General features: G+C 42.3%; 1 protein-coding gene and 2 non-coding genes across 3 annotated transcripts in view; 2 read left to right on the forward strand and 1 right to left on the reverse strand.

The window, feature by feature from the left end:
• The window catches only part of LOC139565510 (growth factor receptor-bound protein 2-like), a 49998-nt gene extending 35353 nt beyond the window's left edge, over positions 1–14645 (forward strand). Inside the window, exons 4-6 of the mRNA XM_071385910.1 lie at positions 11445–11567; positions 12313–12481; positions 12812–14645. Coding sequence (XP_071242011.1) covers positions 11445–11567; positions 12313–12481; positions 12812–12997 — 478 coding nt within the window. The 3' untranslated portion in view covers positions 12998–14645. The remainder of the gene's footprint in view (positions 1–11444; positions 11568–12312; positions 12482–12811) is intronic.
• A 2325-nt stretch (positions 14646–16970) lies between these two features.
• On the reverse strand, positions 16971–17052 carry trnas-aga (transfer RNA serine (anticodon AGA)). Its single transcript has one exon. It is a non-coding gene; the product is annotated as a tRNA-Ser (tRNA).
• Positions 17053–17206: 154 nt separating this feature from the next.
• On the forward strand, positions 17207–17288 carry trnas-aga (transfer RNA serine (anticodon AGA)). Its single transcript has one exon. It is a non-coding gene; the product is annotated as a tRNA-Ser (tRNA).
• The last annotated feature ends 2379 nt before the right edge of the window (positions 17289–19667 follow it).

A 19667-nucleotide genomic window follows, 5' to 3' on the forward strand; every position in this document is an offset into this window, starting at 1 on the left:
ATCATGGGGAAGAGATGTTCAGCAGAAACAAGTTATCTCTTGTCTGGTCCCTACCCTCAGTCTGTCTGTGTAATGGAAGCCCTGAGTGTAGCCTTAGTGTAGGGGACAGTTGTGATCTGATCCCATGCCAGTAGTAGTGGGGCAGGAGTTTGCCCTTTGTCCCTCTATAGACTAGCTGTGACGGAGTGGCACCAGGCAGCAAGTGCGCACACACACCAACTAGCCTGCCTTATTTTGGGTACAGTACATGAGTAGTTGACGTGACAGACCTTTTTTATCCAAAGTAGCAAACACATTAATTTAACTGGTTAAAATTGTGACATCCTATGACTAAAAGCTTGGATCATGAGTAATTTCATGCAGTGTGTCATTTGTTTTCTTACAATTTTGAACCAAATGTGGTAATTGTCCAATGGTGGGACTGCTGTTTGTTAATTAATATACAAATGAATACAATTCCCTTCCCCTACTCTTGTTCTTATGACACAGAAGTGTGTTTCAAGAAATAGCAGTCCCCAAGTCCGTCCATTATATTTCCGAATAGTTCTGCTTGCTTTTGGGGACAACATGTAATCAATGTCCACATGGTGTGACCCAATTCTATGATTAAACAACGAGCCAGCATTCGGGCACCATTGCGCTGGGGAGGGTTCTTTTGCAATGAAGTACAGAAAAAATAGTTTAACTTTTCTGCCATTGCCATCAGGGCCTACTTTTTGGCCAACCAGCCACTGGTGCAGGTAGATGGAAAAAATGTACGAGCTACCCGGCAAAATATTTTTCCGCCATAATTATATAAAAAAACACAAAACAACGGATGACCATGCTTTGTTATGTGGTGTATATTGCTCAATTAAATTACATTTTTGTGACCCGAGTCTTTTATCCAAAATATTCAGCTGCCCCTTTAACCCATTTCATCCTGAATTTTTCCCAGACATGAAAATATCAAAATCTTGTGTCATTAGTAACCCTTTGAAATAATCAATCATAATTTTTTTTACATTTTCATGGAAAAGTAGGTGAAAAAGTCTGTTTTATGGTTGGTCACAATTGTGACCGGTGGGATAATGTGATGTATACTGAATTAACATATTTCTCCAATGCAGTCATGAAAATTCTTTATTCCAGCCCAGTTATTAACACATTTAAAACTCTGTCACTGTCAGTCCCCAGCATTGCCACTAGAATGCCCATCACAATCTAGTGTGGCTATTTTACATATCAGAACCCTTATACAACACCGATATGAATACAGAGCAAAAACAAAAAAACACAACCATCAATGTATTTCAACATTGTAACATTGTTGCTTTAGTGCAACATGTATCGAAACATTAATATTGTTACTTTATTGTAACATTTGAAATTGTACTTTAGTGTAATATTCATTAACATTGTTAGTGAATGTTGCACTAAAATGTCACAATGACAACTGCATAGCAGTCGTGTCATTCATTCACATTGAACATAAAGGTAACATTTAGGATAGAGGTAGCCTGTAGAACATGCATTCAAGTAGAGGCCTACACTGGACAAAAAAATAAATAATATTATACACATACATACATATATATCATAGAGGTAGGCTTCAGAACCAAGTGCACGATTAGTTTGTGCATCACTATTTTGAACTGTGATCAGTCAGACCTACTGGCATACAGTATGTCTTGAATCAATTGATCCTCTTTTCCAAAAACATTTCAGTCATTTTGATGGTCTTTTTCCCTTTTTCGTCGACTTTTCTTTTCTTCCGTGAGTCCGTTGTACTGCCTCTCCTCACCCTTTATTGACTTATCTATTTTTCTTTTATTGGCTTTTTCAGCCCTTTTTCATTCGCTCTTATCTCCTTTTCTACTGTCCATGGTATATCTTGAAGCACTCAATGTGCAGTGGCGCTTTGCATTTCTCACATGCATAGGTAGTGCGTTCGTCACAATGATGACATCTATGGAACCGGTGCATCGTGTTGATTGGCCAGTGAGAAGCTTAGTCATATCTTGCCTGATCTTCAACAGTAGCAGCCAGTAGAGATCTCCTTCCGTGGCTCAGTGGTTTCGTGCCAAACTTTTGCATATGTGCCACTATCAATGAGAAGGTGACCAGGTTGATGGTCCCTCCCATAACATCTCTGTAAAATAAATGGCTGTTTACGAGTGCACTGTTGGGAGACCATGCAAAGATGGGCCACCACCACTTCTTAGACCTGATGGAGATATGGTATCTTGAAACCTGTAGGTTGTGAAGTTCAACACCACCCATGTGCTCATTGTATCGGTTGATGCATTTTGGTTGTGGGATTTTGTGAAAAGGCACATCGCTCCTTGTTCCATCTCTTGACAGAGGTCTCACTGTATTTCTCCTCCATGTTTTTTGCCACTGTGACAATGTTATTGTCTTTCTAACGGACCAGCAACTGGACCAGCAACCGGACCCCGGGGTAACTTCATGAAGTCCTTCTATGGCTTGAATGGGACATCAGACAATTTTGCCTTATCGTTCCAGAACTCCCGTATCCTCTTTTTGTAATTTCATCGAGGAGTGCAAGCGAAGTGAGGAGGTTGTCATGAAGGAACTTGCAACCTTGAGGCACCTGAGATTGCTCTGCAACACCAAGAACGACACTGGGTCTATGACCCAACCCAGTCTCAGGGAGGAGAGTGTGGCGTGGTGAGGGGTAGGTCATCATCACTGATAATGTTGTTCCTGTCATCATCTGTTTGCATATACATTCAACAGCCTGGCTGGCAAATGGCCTGTCTCCCCCTCATAGTCCATATCTGACCCATCGCTATCACAATCACTGAGGGATAACTGCAACGTTGCACGCCTTGTCTGGGCGGTCACCAAAATCCAACATATCCAGAACTTGACTCAAAGTAAAACTAAAAGAAAGAACAGAGTAGAAAGTTAGGTAGAACAAGAATTATGTATGTGTATACCTGGATGCACTGTGTTATCCCACCGGTCACTATTGTTGCCGTCAACATGTTTACTCATTCTATGACCACACTGAACAAAGTTAAGTAATTGCAAATGCATATATCAATACTAGACACCTTTTTTATTTTATTTCACCTTTATTTAACCAGGTAGGCAAGTTGAGAAGAATGTGCAAAGTAGAGATAGAAATAATGGGGTGCAAAATAAATAAATACAGTAGGGGGAGGTAGTTGTTTGGGCTAAATTATAGATGGACTATGTACAGGTGCAGTAATCTGTGAGCTGCTCTGACAGCTGGTGCTTAAAGCTAGTGAGGGAGATAAGTGTTTCCAGTTTCAGAGATTTTTGTAGTTCATTCCAGTCATTGGCAGCAGAGAACTGGAAGGAGAGGCGGCCAAAGGAAGAATTGGCTTTGGGGGTGACCAGTGAGATATACCTGCTGGGGTGGGTGCTGCTATGGTAACCAGAGATCTGAGATAAGGGGGGACTTTACCTAGCAGGGTCTTGTAGATGACCTAGAGCCAGTGGGTTTGGCGACGAGTATGAAGCGAGGGCCAGCCAACGAGAGCGTACAGGTCGCAGTGGTGGGTAGTATATGGGGCTTTGGTAACAAAACGGATGGCACTGTGATAGACTGCATCCAATTGATTGAGTAGGGTATTGGAGGCTATTTTGTAAATGACATCGCCGAAGTCGAGGATCGGTAGGATGGTCAGTTTTACAAGGGTATGTTTGCCAGCATGAGTGAAGGATGCTTTGTTGCGAAATAGGAAGCCAATTCTAGATTTAACTTTGGATTGGAGATGTTTGATGTGAGTCTGGAAAGAGAGTTTACAGTCTAACCAGACACCTAGGTATTTGTAGTTGTCCACATATTCTAAGTCAGAACCGTCCAGAGTAGTGATGTTGGACGTGCAGGCAGTGATCAGTTGAAGAGCATGCATTTAGTTTTACTTGTATTTAAGAGCAATTGGAGGCCACGGAAGGAGAGTTGTATGGCATTGAAGCTCGTCTGGAGGGTTGTTAACACAGTGTCCAAAGAAGGGCCAGAGGTATACAGAATGGTGTCTTCTGCGTAGAGGTGGATCAGAGACTCACCAGCAGCAAGAGCGACATCATTGATGTATACAGAGAAGAGAGTCGGTCCAAGAATTGAACCCTGTGGCACCCCCATAGAGACTGCCAGTGGCCCGGACAACAGGCCCTCCGATTTGACATACTGAACTCTATCAGAGAAGTAGTTGGTGAATCAGGCAAGGCAGTCATTTGAGAAACCAAGGCTATCGAGTCTGCCGATGAGGATGTGGTGATTGACAGAGTCGAAAGCCTTGGCCAGGTCAATGAATACGGCTGCACAGTATTGTTTCTTATCGATGGCGGTTAGGATATCGTTTAGGACCTTGAGCGTGGCTGAGGTGCACCCATGACCAGCTCTGAAACCAGATTGCATAGCGGAGAAGGTATGGTGGGATTCGAAATGGACGGTAATCTGTTTGTTGACTTGGCTTTCGAAGACCTTAGAAAGGCAGGAGAGATATAGGTCTGTAGCAGTTTTGGTCAAGAGTGTCCCCCCCTTTGAAGAGGGGGATGACCGCAGCTGCTTTCCAATCTTTGGGAATCTCAGACGACACGAAAGAGAGGTTGAACAGGCTAGTAATAGGGGTTGCAACAATTTCGGCAGATCACTTTAGAAAGAGAGGGTCCAGATTGTCTAGCCCGGCTGATTTGTAGGGGTCCAGATTTTGCAGCTCTTTCGGGACATCAGCTGACTGGATTTGGGAGAAGGAGAAATGGGGAAGGCTTGGGCGAGTTGCTGTGGGGGGTGCAGTGCTGTTAACCGGGGTAGGGGTAGCCAGGTGGAAAGCATGGCCAGCCGTAGAAAAATGCTTATTGAAATTCTCAATTATAGTGGATGTATCGGTGGTGACAGTGTTCCCTGTCCTCAGCGCAGTGGGCAGCTGGGAGGAGGTGTTCTTATTCTCCACAGACTTTACAGTGTCCCAGAACTTTTTTGAGTTTGTTGCAGGAAGCAAATTTCTGCTTGAAAAAGCTAGCCTTGGCTTTTCTAACTGCCTGTGTATATTGGTTTCTAGCTTCCCTGAAAAGTTGCATATCACGGGGGCTGTTCGATGCTAATGCAGAACGCCATAGGATGTTTTTGTGTTGGTTAAGAGCAGTCAGGTCTGGAGAGAACCAAGGGCTATATCTGTTCCTGGTTCTAAATTTCTTGAATGGGGCATGCTTATTTAAGATGGTGAGGAAGGCATTTAAAAATTTTTAAAAATAACCAGGCATCCTCTACTGACAGGATGAGATCAATACCCTTCCAGGATACCCCGGCCAGGTCGATTAGAAAGGCCTGCTCGCTGAAGTGTTTCAGGGAGCGTTTGACAGTGATGAGTGGAGGTCGTTTGACCGCTGACCCATTACGGATGCATGCAATGACGCAGTGATCGTTGAGATCTTGGTTGAAAACAGCAGAGGTGTATTTAGAGGGCAAGTGTGTTTACGGCTTTGGGGTGGTACCTGGTAGGTTCATTGATACATTTGTGTGAGATTGAGGGCATCAAGCTTAGATTGTAGGATGGCTGGGGTGTTGAGCATGTTCCAGTTTAGGTCGCCTAGCAGCACGAGCTCTGAAGATAGATCGGGGGCAATCAGTTCACATATGGTGTCCAGAGCACAGCTGGGGGCAGAGGGTGGTCTATAGCAGGCGGCAACGGTGAGAGACTTGTTTTTAGAGAGGTGGATTTTTAAAAGTAGAAGTTCAAATTGCTTGGGTACAGACCTGGATTGTAGAACAGAACTCTGCAGGCTATCTTTGCGGTAGATTGCAACACCGCCCCCTTTGGCCGTTCTATCTTGTCTGTAGTTAGGAATGGAGATTTCAGAATTTTTAGTGGTCTTCCTAAGCCAGGATTCAGACACGGCTAGAACATCCGGGTTGGCAGAGTGTGCTAAAGCAGTGAATAAAACAAACTTAGGGAGGAGGCTTCTAATGTTAACATGCATGGAACCAAGGCTATTACGGTTACAGAAGTCAGAGAGTGCCTGGGGAATAGGTGTGGAGCTAGGAACTACAGGGCCTGGATTCACCTCTATATCACCATAGGAACAGAGGAGGAGTAGGATAAGGGTACGGCTAAAAGCTATGAGAATTGGTCATCTAGAACGTCCAGAACAGAGAGTAAAAGAAGGTTACTGGGGGCGATAAAATAGCTTCAAGGTATAATGTACAGACAAAGGTATGGTAGGATGTGAATAGAGTGGAGGTAAACCTAGGTATTGAGTGATGATGAGAGAGATATTGTCTCTAGAAATATAATTGAAACCAGGTGATGTCATCGCATGTGTGGGTGGTGGAACTGAAAGGTTGGATAAGGTATAATGAGCAGGGCTAGAGGCTCTACAGTGAAATAAGCAAATAAACACTAACCAGAACAGCAATGGACAAGGCATATTGACATTAAGGAGAGGCATGCTTAGTCGAGTGATCATAAGGGTCCAGTGAGTAGTGAGGTTGGTTGGGGTCACGGCGATTCAGACAGCTAGCCGGGCCATCGGTAGCAAGCCAGCATAGGATGGAGGTCTGTTTTTAGCCACCTCGTGCGTTTCCGACGGTAGATTAGTGGGGTTCCGTGTGGTAGAGGGGATCAATCCAATTGGCAAAATAGAAAAATTGTCCGATAGACCTATTCAGATAGCAGCCGATAAGACAGCTAACGATTAGCGGGCCGCAGATGGGCGTTCAGGTAATGTCGCGACAGAGGGGCCAGTTGGATAACTCCCTCGGGCAGATAACGTCGGTAGTTCAGTCGTGAAGGCCCGGTGGGGCTCCGCATCGGCAGTAAAACGGGTCCGGATAGGTGATTGTAGACCAGGAGTGGCTGATGGAACTCTTCAGCTGGCTAGCTCCGGAATAATTGATGTTTGCTCCGGGATCGACGTAAGCCAATAGTCACACGGATAGCAGCTAGCTAGCTGCGAGATCCAGGTGTAAATGTCCAGAGCTTGCGGTTGAAATCCGGGGATATGGGGAGAGAAATAGATCCGGTATGTTCTGGTCTGAGTCGTGTTGTACAAAACTGGCGATAGCTTTTCGAGCTAGATAGCTGATGACCACAAACCGTGGTTAGCTGAATACTAACGTTAGCCAGTAAACTGGCTAGCTTCTATTGTGGATTTCAGATTTGAGGTAAATAATACTTCTTCTTTTTTAAATTGGTGAGGTGGGTTGCAGGAGAGTGTTTTGAAGTTGAGTTTTTGGAAAAGAAAATATATAAAAGATATGCGAAGAAAGATGTAAATGTATATATACACGGGACAAGACGAGGACAAAGGACGTCTGACTGCTATGCCATCTTGGATATAACCTTTAAAGATGATGTGTATTAAAAATCTTTGTCCTATCTTAATGTTAACATACTTTACTAACCTTTTGTTTGGGAGCTTTGATGCAGCCATCGTCTTCTTATGGTGCAACCAGGAAGTAAACAGCTCTGGTCATGTGACAATTTACACGAAACATGTGACACTACACATCTTTCGTTGAGACCCTTTATTATTTCAATATTTGATGGAAATGTATTGATACATCATTAAGTAAAATTGTCTGAGCCTTATAACTGAAAGTTTTTTTGCGGTCACTATTGTGACTAATGGGATTAAATAGGTTTAGGGTGGTAGGTTACCGTGGTAACGTGGCTACTCAAGTCTTGTCATGTGTGTCTGTGAGAGATTTGGGATTTGATTAGGGTGCCTGTTTACTATCAGTTGAAGCAGCAGACTTAAACTAACGTCGAAAAAAAATGTAAATAGCCAAGAAAGATGAGGACAAAGTCTCACTTTGTAGACTTTCAAGTAAATTAGACCGATTTTATGTCTGTGCGCAGTGGCTTCAGCGCTTCACTCAGTGCGCACAGCTCTGCTGCCAGTCACTGTTGCTGCGGGAGGTGGGATATATAGGATTTGTATCTTGTATCCTGTTTTTCAGTACATCAAATGTGAATCATCTTTCAGATAATTCATTGACAGTTGTGTGTGTTATGGTCTTTGTTGCATGGCTTCTTATCCACAGAGGGCCAGTGTGGGTTCAGGTTTGTGTTCTAACCAAGCAATAACATACATGATTCAACTAATCATGTCTTGATTGAAGTCTATGATTAGTTGAATCGGGTGTGTACTGGTCGGCAAGAACAAAAAACTAAGTCTATTGATCTCTGTGGATATGACATCCCCCCCCTGTTATGAGTGCTACTTTCATGATGAATAATAATGATCAGTTTATTTTTATTTATTTGGGGGAGATTATATTAATCTAAATAAAATTGATTATTTAAGAGGTGTGCTTATTTGGAACAACCATGGGCTTAAAGGGTACCCTCTGTAAACTCTGTACCCATTAAGCTTAGTCGGAACTTTTCACACATTCTATCAAATATTTTTGTCTTCTTAAAACATGTAAGTAAAGTTATCAAACTTTGTTTGAGAGGTCTTTCATTTTATATTAAAATAAATTAAAAAATTTGAGCAGTAAATGTTACAAATGTCTAAACTCCTACTGAGCACCCCACCGTACTGACAAATTCTCTAAAATGACTTTTGGGGGGGGGATTATGGTAGAGAAAATAACATTAAATTCTCTGGCAACAGCTCTGTTGTACATTCCTGCAGTCCGCTTGCCAATTGCACATTCCCTTAACTTGAGACATCTGTGGCATTGTTGTGTGACTAAACTGCACATTTTAGAGTGGCCATTTATTGTCCCCCAGCACAAGGTGCACCTGTGTAATGATAATGATGTTTAATCAGCTTCTTGTTATGTCACAACTGTCAGGTGGATGGATTATCTTGGCAAAGTAGAAATGCTCACTAACAGGGATGTCAACAAATTTGTGCACAACATTTGAGAGAAATACACCTTTTGTGCGTTTGGAATATGTCCTGGATCTTTTATTTCAGCTCAGTAGGACCAACACTTTACATGTTGCGTTTGATTTTGTTCAGTATAGATTTTGATGGTACACTTACCCTATTTGTGCAGTATCCTTTTGCAACCACGCCAGGTTTTCAATCACTGCAGGTGACCATTGCTCCGGCGGCATCTGTGTCTCTCTGCCGCTTGGGAAAGCCTGGTTCTTTAACATGGCCCTAGTGATATTGGGGACTGGCTGTGGTGCTCCCACTACTGGTTATCACTCTCTGCATTAGACCATCCATTCCCTTGATCTGTCTTTGTCTATGCCACCAATTACTCCTGTCCAATTGGCGTACGTGATCCACCCTGGGTAGGCACCTCCTTTGGAGATTGTTAACCCTGCCTCCAATTTATTACCCACCAGTGTCAGAGACACGTTGTGTTTCTCAAACCCCATTTTGCGATATACTCCAAATACCCTCCAACAGAACACCTCTCAAGTGGTGCTTTGGGCTCCCACGGCTTCGGCTGTTGGTAGGAGAGGGGCCTCCCACTGGTTCGTTTGGGTCTCCTCCATCACTGGATAACTGTGCCCCTGCACCTCGCTGCACGTGGGGTGTCTCCCTGAGTGATCCTGCCAGTAGCATATTCCTCTCAAAGATTAAGACATGCCAGGCTTAGTACACACAGCCGGTACAGTGAAACTGCCAATGGCTCATTTAAATCAGTTCCTTTGATCGCTCCAACGTTACTTGGATAACTGTTCTACAGCTAATACATGCCAACGAGTGCTGACCGTTGGGGATGTGTGTATTTATCAGACCTAAAATCCATGCAGGTACTCTAAGGCTTTTAGTGACTCTATAACCTCGACCGGTGGCGTGCCCTTCGTGGCGCTGACATCTAATTTGATTGTGTGCCCTATCAATTTCCGATGGTACTTTCTGTGCATACCATGGTGATCATGGGTAACGTGGAATCAGAGTTAGATTCCGGCTCGGAGCCTAAGAAACGGCTTCCACATCCAAGGAAGGAAACAGGCTCACAAATTACCCACTCCCGACTCGGGGAGCTAGTGATGAAAAATAGCAGTGCAGGACTTTTTCGAGATCCTGTAATTTGTTATGAGTACATTTTAAATACTTTAATGAGGATCCGTTACTGATGTTTAGAAGTTGCATTTTAGAGCGGTCAGAAACTTCATAGTTTCATTAATTACTTTTTAACCGTAACATTGTTGTTGTGTATTGTCCATCGGTGGGACGTCATGTTCTATAGAGTTACACCAATAAAAATTTTATTTAAAAACTAAGTAACTGATAATTAGAAAAAATAATTTTCTTATGTATTTGAGAATCATTAAACCGTCATATTAGTATTACTTATGTCACACCAGAGGACAAACTCAAGGCACTAATGCATGAAATGTTTCATTAAATTGGATACAAATTTAAAATAAAAAGTGGCCACAGAACATTTTGAATTGTTTAGATATACGCTTTTGCAACTATCTTTTTTTACTTTCAATTTTGAATAAATAATTTGTTCACTTTTGTTTTGGCCCTATGGCAACTACCCACATGCAATACAGTAGCTTCAGCCAACGCTAGATGTTAATGTGCCTCTGCATTTCATCTCCCGGTATGTATTCACAGACCAGACCATGAAATATGGAACTTTTGGACCATCCTTATAGTAGAAGTGGTATAAGTAATAACACATTTGGGAGCCTGCTATAGTGAGTCAAAATAGCTTTAGATTGCTTTTCCATAGTGGCATTTATATCTGTGTGTGCGTGTGCGTGTGCGTGTGTGTGTGTGTGTGTGTGTGTGTGTGTGTGAGAGAGAGAGAGACAGACGCAACCAGTCTGGCTCCACATGGCCTGGCTGCTCTTTCCGTGCCTGCTTTAATTGCTCTGCCGGCACCTTTATCAGACAGGGAGCTGTAGGCGGGGGCCGGCCGATAGAGGGCACAAATGCAAAGAGGATTAGGTCTTGGTAATTTTATTATTGATTTTCACTTTCATGCAAAGGAGCCAAGATGTCATCTCTCTGGCTGCTCTGGTTAATAATTAACCGGAGAGAGCGCTTTCTCTCTCTCGCTCTCTCTTTGCCCCCTGCTGCTACAGCTGCCATTGGCCCAGCCAGGGCTGCTATCACAGACCTTGCTGGGAGTGAGACAGGCTCTGCTTCAACAGCACAGCACGCAATCCCCACTCCTCAACTCCTGTGCCCTCACTGTACACAATGCCCACGGTTCTGGTTCTCCTACCTGCAGTATTAATCGGTTGACTGGGGCAGAGGCTTTATCTGAAATACTGTATAATCTCTTAGGACTGTAACAGTGGGAGATGACCATGTGTCGTCCCTGATTGTGAGGGAGCAGATGTCTGTTTGCCTCATGCTGGTCCGGCTGTGTTCTCTCCCCTGACCCTGTGTGTGTGTGTGTGTGTGTGTGTGTGTGTGTGTGTGTGTGTGTGTGTGTGTGTGTGTGTGTGTGTGTGTGTGTGTGTGTGTGTGTGTGTGTGTGTGTGTGTGTGTGTGTGTGTGTGTGTGTGTGTGTGTGGTGCTGTCCCTCCCTCCAGGTGGTTCTTTGGCAAGATCCCCCGTGCCAAGGCAGAGGAGATGTTGAACAAACAGAGGCAAGACGGGGCCTTCCTCATCCGAGAGAGTGAGAGTGCGCCAGGGGACTTCTCCCTCTCTGTCAAGTAAATGAACACACACACGAAAGGTTTAGAAGCCCTGTTCTACATATGTTGGGGCGAGGGACTGCTCTGCGCACCGTACAATGTATTGGATAACAGACACAAACATTTGCTATGTTTCTCTTCTTTCTCTTCCTGTGTTTAAATACACTACAGCACTAGCAGCTTTCTTTTTTACCCAGTGTTCTGTGCTGCCCCCTGGTGTCTATGAGCATTAACTCCAGCTCACTGACAGTCATTTTACAGCAGGATTTCAGCTCTCTCTTTCCAGCTTGCACAATACTGACGCAAACTCTTTGATTTCCCAAGTCTGTTTCCACTCTGCTTTACTTAAAAAGGCTCAATTCAGCAGCCCTCACTGTCATGTTGCTGTAGTGTCTGTCTATGTAAATTAGATAGACAATTCAAGATAATTAAAGTGATCACTATGTGACTCCAGCTGTCTATTGCCCTCTGAGTACAGAACAAGGAGTTTGTCTTAGTAGAGACTAATCCCCCTGATGGCTGTGGAAGAGGCTGGTTTATCTCTGTCTGCAGCGTTACCATCCATGGGGTCATGACCTGTGTTCACACTGTTATAGAGACAGTCTGTCTTCCTAATGTGTTGCTAAGAGAACATGTCCACATGTATTTCCTTTGGCCGTTGGGATCTCTTTTCTCTGTTCTGTTTCAGCAGTTCTTTTTCTGTTGTCTGTCTGCTGCTGGCCAGCTACCCATGGTTCTCTTCCTCTGTCCCCCGTCTCCTCAGGTTTGGAAATGACGTTCAGCACTTCAAAGTCCTGCGTGATGGGGCAGGAAAGTACTTCCTGTGGGTGGTGAAGTTCAACTCGCTTAACGAGCTGGTGGACTACCACCGCTCCACCTCTGTATCCCGCAACCAGCAGATCTTCCTGCGTGACATTGAGCAGGTCCACCAGGTGAGCACACATCCCTCTTAACCTTAATCTCAGGCTGTTTACCAGTGTGGCTTTGTAGGAGACTTAATGGTCACAACAACAAACTAGGTTATTAGTGTAAAATAATAGCTTTGAGGGAGACCGATTGGCCCCAGAGTTGCTGACTCAATCCCTCATCCTGCCGGCCTAACCTTTGGATGTCAAGGCATTGGCTCAGTTCACCAACGAGTCACGGTTGGTTCAGAAAACACAACCAGGGAAGAACCGAGGCTTTATCCTTTTGAAAGACTGTGTTAACATGTCTGGGACTCATGGATTTGTTTTGCTCTCTTTCTCTCTCCCGGCCCACAGAATCCCACATATGTACAGGCGCTCTTTGACTTTGACCCCCAGGAGGATGGCGAGCTGGGCTTCCGACGCGGAGACTTCATCCAGGTCCTGGACAACTCTGACCCTAACTGGTGGAAGGGAGGATGCCACGGGCTGACGGGCATGTTCCCCCGCAACTACGTCACACCAGTCAACCGGAACATGTAAACAAACACACAAACATCAACAACCACCCCATACCCCCCCCGTCAACCCATCAAGAAGACATCAGGAACAGAGAGGGAGAATGCAACAAGGAATGAAAAATAGAGGATTAGTTCTGTCGACGGCATCACCTTGTCGGTGGCAGCTGAGCAAAGCCAACTTTTAACACTGAGAATGTTCGCCTCTATAGTGAACGCTTCAGTCAGAACTGAACTGTCATTGAGGAAAAAACACAGAGAAACTAAGCATAGTGCACCAAAAGTGAAGATAATGAGAATGATTCTATACCTAGACTCCCACAGCTGCTTCTGTCCTCTACTTCTTCACATTCTGTGTTTCTTTTCCTTTTTTGCTGCATGTTTTAATCACCTAAATGAAATACCAATCAATCCTAACGCTGTTTTAAATAAAAACACATGTACAAATATTTTAAAAAATTATTGAAAAAATACAGATGTTTTCTGCAGAAAGTTACCAAGTCCAAGATCATTGGCATGTGAGCATTGTACATCAGCCCAGGGCTGTATAAATAAATCACCTACAGTATAGAGAGAATCCATTTTTAAAGAATATATATTTGTATGTGTTTTACCAGTCATCACAAATTGTATTGTTTTTTTCCATTTGTAAATTATGTTAAAAAATGTTAGTCTGGAATAGTAGCTCTGGGATAAACTGAATTATCAGTATAATTTTTCCTGGATTATTTGAGGGCTCCCAGTTAAAATGGCATGATATTTAAAACATGAAATAATTTCCTTGTCTAATAAATGAGAGAATAATCTGTTATTTCTAACAAAACCAATCGTGTCAGGAAGCTAACGCCGGGCAGCGAGTAGAGCCATGTATGCTGCATGAGCTGTTGTATTATGATACCCTGTAAAAGGCCAGCCACCTTTTGAAGCCAATGTATTTATTGCAGCCATTTTACTCTTGGGCCGTGAATGTAGCTGACTGAGTCCATAGACATTGACATGAGGGAAGCAAGGTCGGAGAACTGAACTACACAACTGCAAGGGATTTCTGAGAAGTGCTAAATTAGTAATGGTGTCAATATAAAATTATATAGAGAGATGTATGAAAAATATGCATCAAACACACACGCGCATACATTAACAATCCCCTCCTTGTTAGACTCACACATGACAAGTAGGTGAGTTGGATAATCACATCATGGCGTGATAAACAGTTTTGAGAAAATTGTGTCTTTTATGCTAAAAGTTGAGAGATCAGCTTGACCAATGTTGTTTTTCTCTCTGTCTGTGGTGTGTCAAGCACTTTTTATGTTAAGCATTTGATTTCTGGTCTGGTGTGTTTTTTTTCTGTGTGTGTTTTGTTTCTTTGTTCTCTCTGGATAGTGCCTTTCTCTCTGGTGTTTCAGTGTCTCCGACCTGCTGCTTTGAGCCCCTTTGTGGGGCCCGTCAATCCTGCAGTGAGAAACCATGTACATAATCCAACCTGTCCCATCAACCCCACATCTCTCTCCCTCATTGTGCCCTTCTTTTATGGAACTTTTCTTATTTAAGTGTATCTTGCCTTCTCTTCCCTATTGATACTGTTTTTTTGCCTCTTTTTATTTTTTTTATTTAATTTTTAAATAAAAATGCAATTCTACAAATAAACAAAGAGATACCATGTGGTGTGGTCCATAGATGGTCACATACAGTTATTTTTTTCATCTTGTGATTCAACAAACCTTTTGATAGCTAAATTCATCTGTCTAAAAATGTATAGAAATGAATAGCCCATTACCTAGCTTTGCATCTGACAACCTGTAGGGGCTGGGACATGCAGTGTTCAGCCATGAATCACAAATAAATACCTATATTGACACATCAGGCTCCCCTACGTGTCCAATGCCAAGTTCCTGTCCCTCTGGGTGCCATGAACAAGCTTCATTTGAAGAGGAAGCTGATGGCTTGGCGTCTTTAAGCACAGCCTTCGGTACTAGGGGTGGCTGCCCGGTGAAAATGTACACATTGCATTACCCTTGTTCTGTTGGACTGTCTGCTTTTGTGTTCTGTTATTTTTAGCCCTTAAACACGTCCAACCAATCTGGCCACTTTCTGACTATGTTGCGTCACATGCAGGCAGCCTTTCCACTGACGGACACTTTAACAAAACAGCGGACTGGGAACATTAAGTGCTCAGTCCATGGAATTCATTGTAGTCCATCCTCAGTCCATGGAATTCATTGTAGTCCATCCTCAGTCCAAGGAATTCATTGTAGTCTGAGGATGTCATGTACTGTAAGAAGTCTCATCAGGTCTGGAGTCTAGAGACATGTAAGTGAGCAGCATAAATATAAACAGCCATATTTGATGACGTCCCGGATAGCCAGGGAACTTCACAAGCATTTACCAAAACCTGTCTTCTCCAAAAATGTGTCAGACAATTTCCCAGGGTCCCTATCTCCCACCATTTGAGGATCAATTAAATTATCAATTGTCTGTCAAATTTTCCACTAAGGGACTTGCTGGCTTTGAAAACATGGAAACACATTATTTTTTATAGATCTTGATGCAATTCACTGCGTGTTATTGCATGATTGTGTTTACATAAATTAGTAATTGTTTGCAAAGATGCAACGTACAGTTTATCTCTCTGCTTAGCTTGGTGTGTGTGCGCGTCAGTTTATCCATTCGGAGGTGTGGGTGTGTGTGCAGAGAAATACATATTTGTATTCTCCTTCAGACATCTAGAGACATTGACACACACAGTGAAATAACACTGAACTTCCCATGTCATACTTCCTGGGGCCTATTTCATTTGTGGAAATACGTGTTGGGCCTATGTTTTTGACACCACTGGAGCATCTTTTTTACTGTGTTCAATGTAGGGGTTTGGTAGGTGGAGGGACTGATTGGATGCTCAGGTTAAACTACAGAAGTAATACACTACACAAGCCTCAATTGTAGTATGGAGATTAAATTAAACCTGAGGGCCCTGGGCACCAAACATTTTCCAACATCCCTGACTCCTGTTCAGAGGATCAAGACAATAGATTCACATTGCTGTCGTCTCTTGGATTAAAAGTCAAAAGGTAGTGAGTAAGTTAAACACCCATGTGGGAGGCATCCTATCACTCACCCTGGGCCACACCAGTTCATGATCCACTATTGGAAGGTAGTATTCGAAGGCAAAACCTTCTAGATCTTCCCACTGCTATTATTTATGCTGTCATCATATTCAAATAGGAATAAACTGATGTTTACACCACTGATGTTCACCCGTTTACTGAACCTCATGCAAATAGTCTGTGAAATGCAAGCATTGGATTCTTTGTACTCCAGTCACCCCGTTACTTATCAGACTGAGATATCTCAATGGTGTACTTTTACACTACCACCATGACACTGTCAAAATGTCTCACTACAACCCAGACTGTCAGATCAACCATGCCAAAACATGTTTGTTCTACAATGCCTTTAATGGGTAGTTGCCAATATGAAAACTAATCTGTTGTACCCACTACATTACATCAAATACAGACGAAATTAAAAGGTCTGTGGTAAAGATGATCATCCTTGTATGACTGCAATCCCTGCCTGAAGACAGACATGTTTATTCTGGTATACATAGTGCATTATCGCCACCTCCTGGCAGCTATCATCATCTGAAATTAATTTGTTTTCCTCATGCCACCATTCGGTTCGACCACTGCATAGCGCTATAATAATGTTAATATTTTCCCCGTTTTCAATTTATTAGATATAAAAGTATGCATATGTCAATGTTTTCAAAGCTTCTTTTAAAAAATAACGTTAAAATACATTTTGTAAAAGTGCATCACTACGATAATGAGGTGTAGTTTTTGCGTCCTTATATGTCCGTTGCGAGAATCATTCGAGATTAATTAGTAAATGCTGCCTTTTCCTGTATGAACGAACTGCATTTGTACTCCAATTATGACCAGACCACAAGACTGGACAGTGTACTGTATTGGCTTTTAGCAGCAACCTACAAAAAAATTGACCGTTGTCGGCAGGATTCGAACCTGCGCGGGAAGATCCCAATGGATTTCTAGTCCATCGCCTTAACCACTCGGCCACGACAACTTGCTAATAAACTTTAAAAAAATGTTTGTAATCTATATAACAACTCGTAACAAGTTCTTGTTGAAAGTGTTACAATGAAATGTAGTTTCCGCTTAATAATTTGTATCGTAATGTAATTTATTTGATAGTAATGTTTTTAAGAAAGTGGTATGAGGTTGTCGTGGCCGAGTGGTTAAGGCGATGGACTAGAAATCCATTGAGATCTTCCCGCGCAGGTTCGAATCCTGCCGACAACGAACCGTTTCTTGTATATTGCTGCTAAAAGCAACATCGGCCGTAACGTGACGATGAGGAAATGTCCACTTTTGGAGACATTGTAACACATACATACAGTAACGTTACAATCAATGATGTATATACATGGTGTTATGATCTATATTGTTATATAGAGTACCAGTCAAAAGTGGACACACCTACTAATTCAAGGATTTTTCATAATTTTTTTACTATTTTCTACATTGTAGAATAATAGTGAACACATCAAAACTATGAAATAACACACATGTAAACATGTAATAACCCCAAAATTTGTTCAACAAATCTAAATATATTTCTTATTTGAGATTCTTCAAAATAGCCACCCTTTGCCTCCTTGATGACAGCTTTGCACACTCTTGGCGTTCTCTCAACCAGCTTCTTGAGGAATGCTTTTCCAACAATCTTGAAGTTCCCACATATGCTGAGCACTTGTTAGCTGCTTTTCCTTGTCTCTGCAGTCCAACTCATCCCAAACCATCTCAATTGGGTTGAGGTCGGGTTATAGTGGAGGCCAGGTGATCTGATGCAGCACTCTCACTCTTGGTCAAATAGCCCTTACACAGCCTGGAGGTGTGTTTTGGGTCATTGTCCTGTTGAAAAACAAATGATAGTCCCACTAAGCGCAAACCAGATGGGATGGCGTATCGCTGCAGAATGCTGTGGTAGACATGCTGGTTAAGTGTGCCTTGAATGCTAAATAAATCACAGACAGTATCATCAGCAAAGCACCCCAACACCATCATACCCCTTCCTCAATGCTTCACAGTGGGAACTACACATGCGGAGATCATCCGTTCACATATTCTGAATCTCACAAAGACACGGCGGTTGGAACCAAAAATCTCAAATTTGGTCTGATCAGACCAAAGGACAGGTTTCCACCAGTCTAATGTCCAATGCTTGTGTTTCTTTGTCCAAGCAAGTTTCTTATTATTATTGGTGTCCTTAAGTAGTGCTGTCTTTGCAACAATTCGACAATGAAGGCCAGTTGATGCTGAGATGTGTCTGTTACTTGAACTCTGTGAAGCATTTATTTGAGCTGTAATTTCTGAGGCTGGTAACTCAAATGAACTTATCCTCTGCAGCAGAGGTAACTCTGGGTCTTCCTTTCCTGTGGCAGTCCTCATGAGAGCCAGTTTCATCATAGCGCTTGATGGTTTTTGCGACTGAGTTTGAAGAAACGTTAAAAGTTCTTGACATTTTCCGCATTGACTGACCTTCATGTCTTCAAGTAATGATGGACTGTAATTTCTCTTTGTTTATTTGGACTTGGTCTTTTACCAAATAGGGCTATCTTCTGTATAGCACCCCTACCTTGTCACAACACAACTGATTCCAGGTGACTTCCTCATGTAGCTGGTTGATGGAATGCCAAGCGTGTGCAAAGCTGTCATCAAGGTAAAGGGTGGCTGATTTGTTTAACACTTTTTTGCTTACAACATGATTCCATATGTGTTATTTCATAGTATTGATTTCTTCACTATATTCTACAATGTAGAAAATAGTAAAATAAAGAAAAGCCCTTGAATGAGTAGGTGTGTCCAAACTTTTGACTGGTACTGTACATCATTGGTTACTACGATAAGGTTATCACACATAGTCATGTTATGATGGAGATAAGTTTATGATTTGATACATTGCAACACCAACAAGCCATCTTGTGATATACAGTATGAGATATACAGATTGGTCAGTGCTATCCGGGATCTTTGGGACATTCCTACCCTAAACCTTAACCTTAATCACAAAGGATTAATTACTCTAACCTTAACCATAGCCCTTACTTAACCCTAACCAATGTCAATGGTGTTTGGCGACGTCCCAATGATACCGTATAGCACGGACCGATACAGATTATAACCTCTTCTGATGATGTGATTTCAGTAATTGTGGTGGAAGATAAGATTCATCATCACCCCTTTCAAATTAAACATAAAAAAACGCATTATCAGACCTTTTGTATTTACCAATGCATACCCTGGCAGAATACATTTAAAAAAATTACTTCACCTCTATGACTCAAGGAGTAAGATCATGAAGGGGTATGAAGGAACATGAAAAGGGAAGGAGTATGCTTGCATTGGCAAAATAATAATTGAACATTATAACTTGAGAAAATGTAGAAAATATAAACAAATGTTTGTTAAAAAAAATTGAAGAGCAAGATAGGAACAAGCTAGGTATCATATCTTTTTCCCATTTATAGATATTCATAATTCACTTTTGTAGCCTACTTGAGAAAACATAATTTCGGTATTTTTATTTTTTGCAATTCGGCAATAATTGCAAACTTCAGTTCAGAGTGCAATGACTCAATGTATATACAAATCCCTTTGCCTGTTCAGGTCTACTGTACT

The sequence above is a fragment of the Salvelinus alpinus genome, chromosome 36, assembly GCF_045679555.1.
Source record: "Salvelinus alpinus chromosome 36, SLU_Salpinus.1, whole genome shotgun sequence".
NCBI classification, from domain to species: Eukaryota; Metazoa; Chordata; class Actinopteri; order Salmoniformes; family Salmonidae; genus Salvelinus; species Salvelinus alpinus.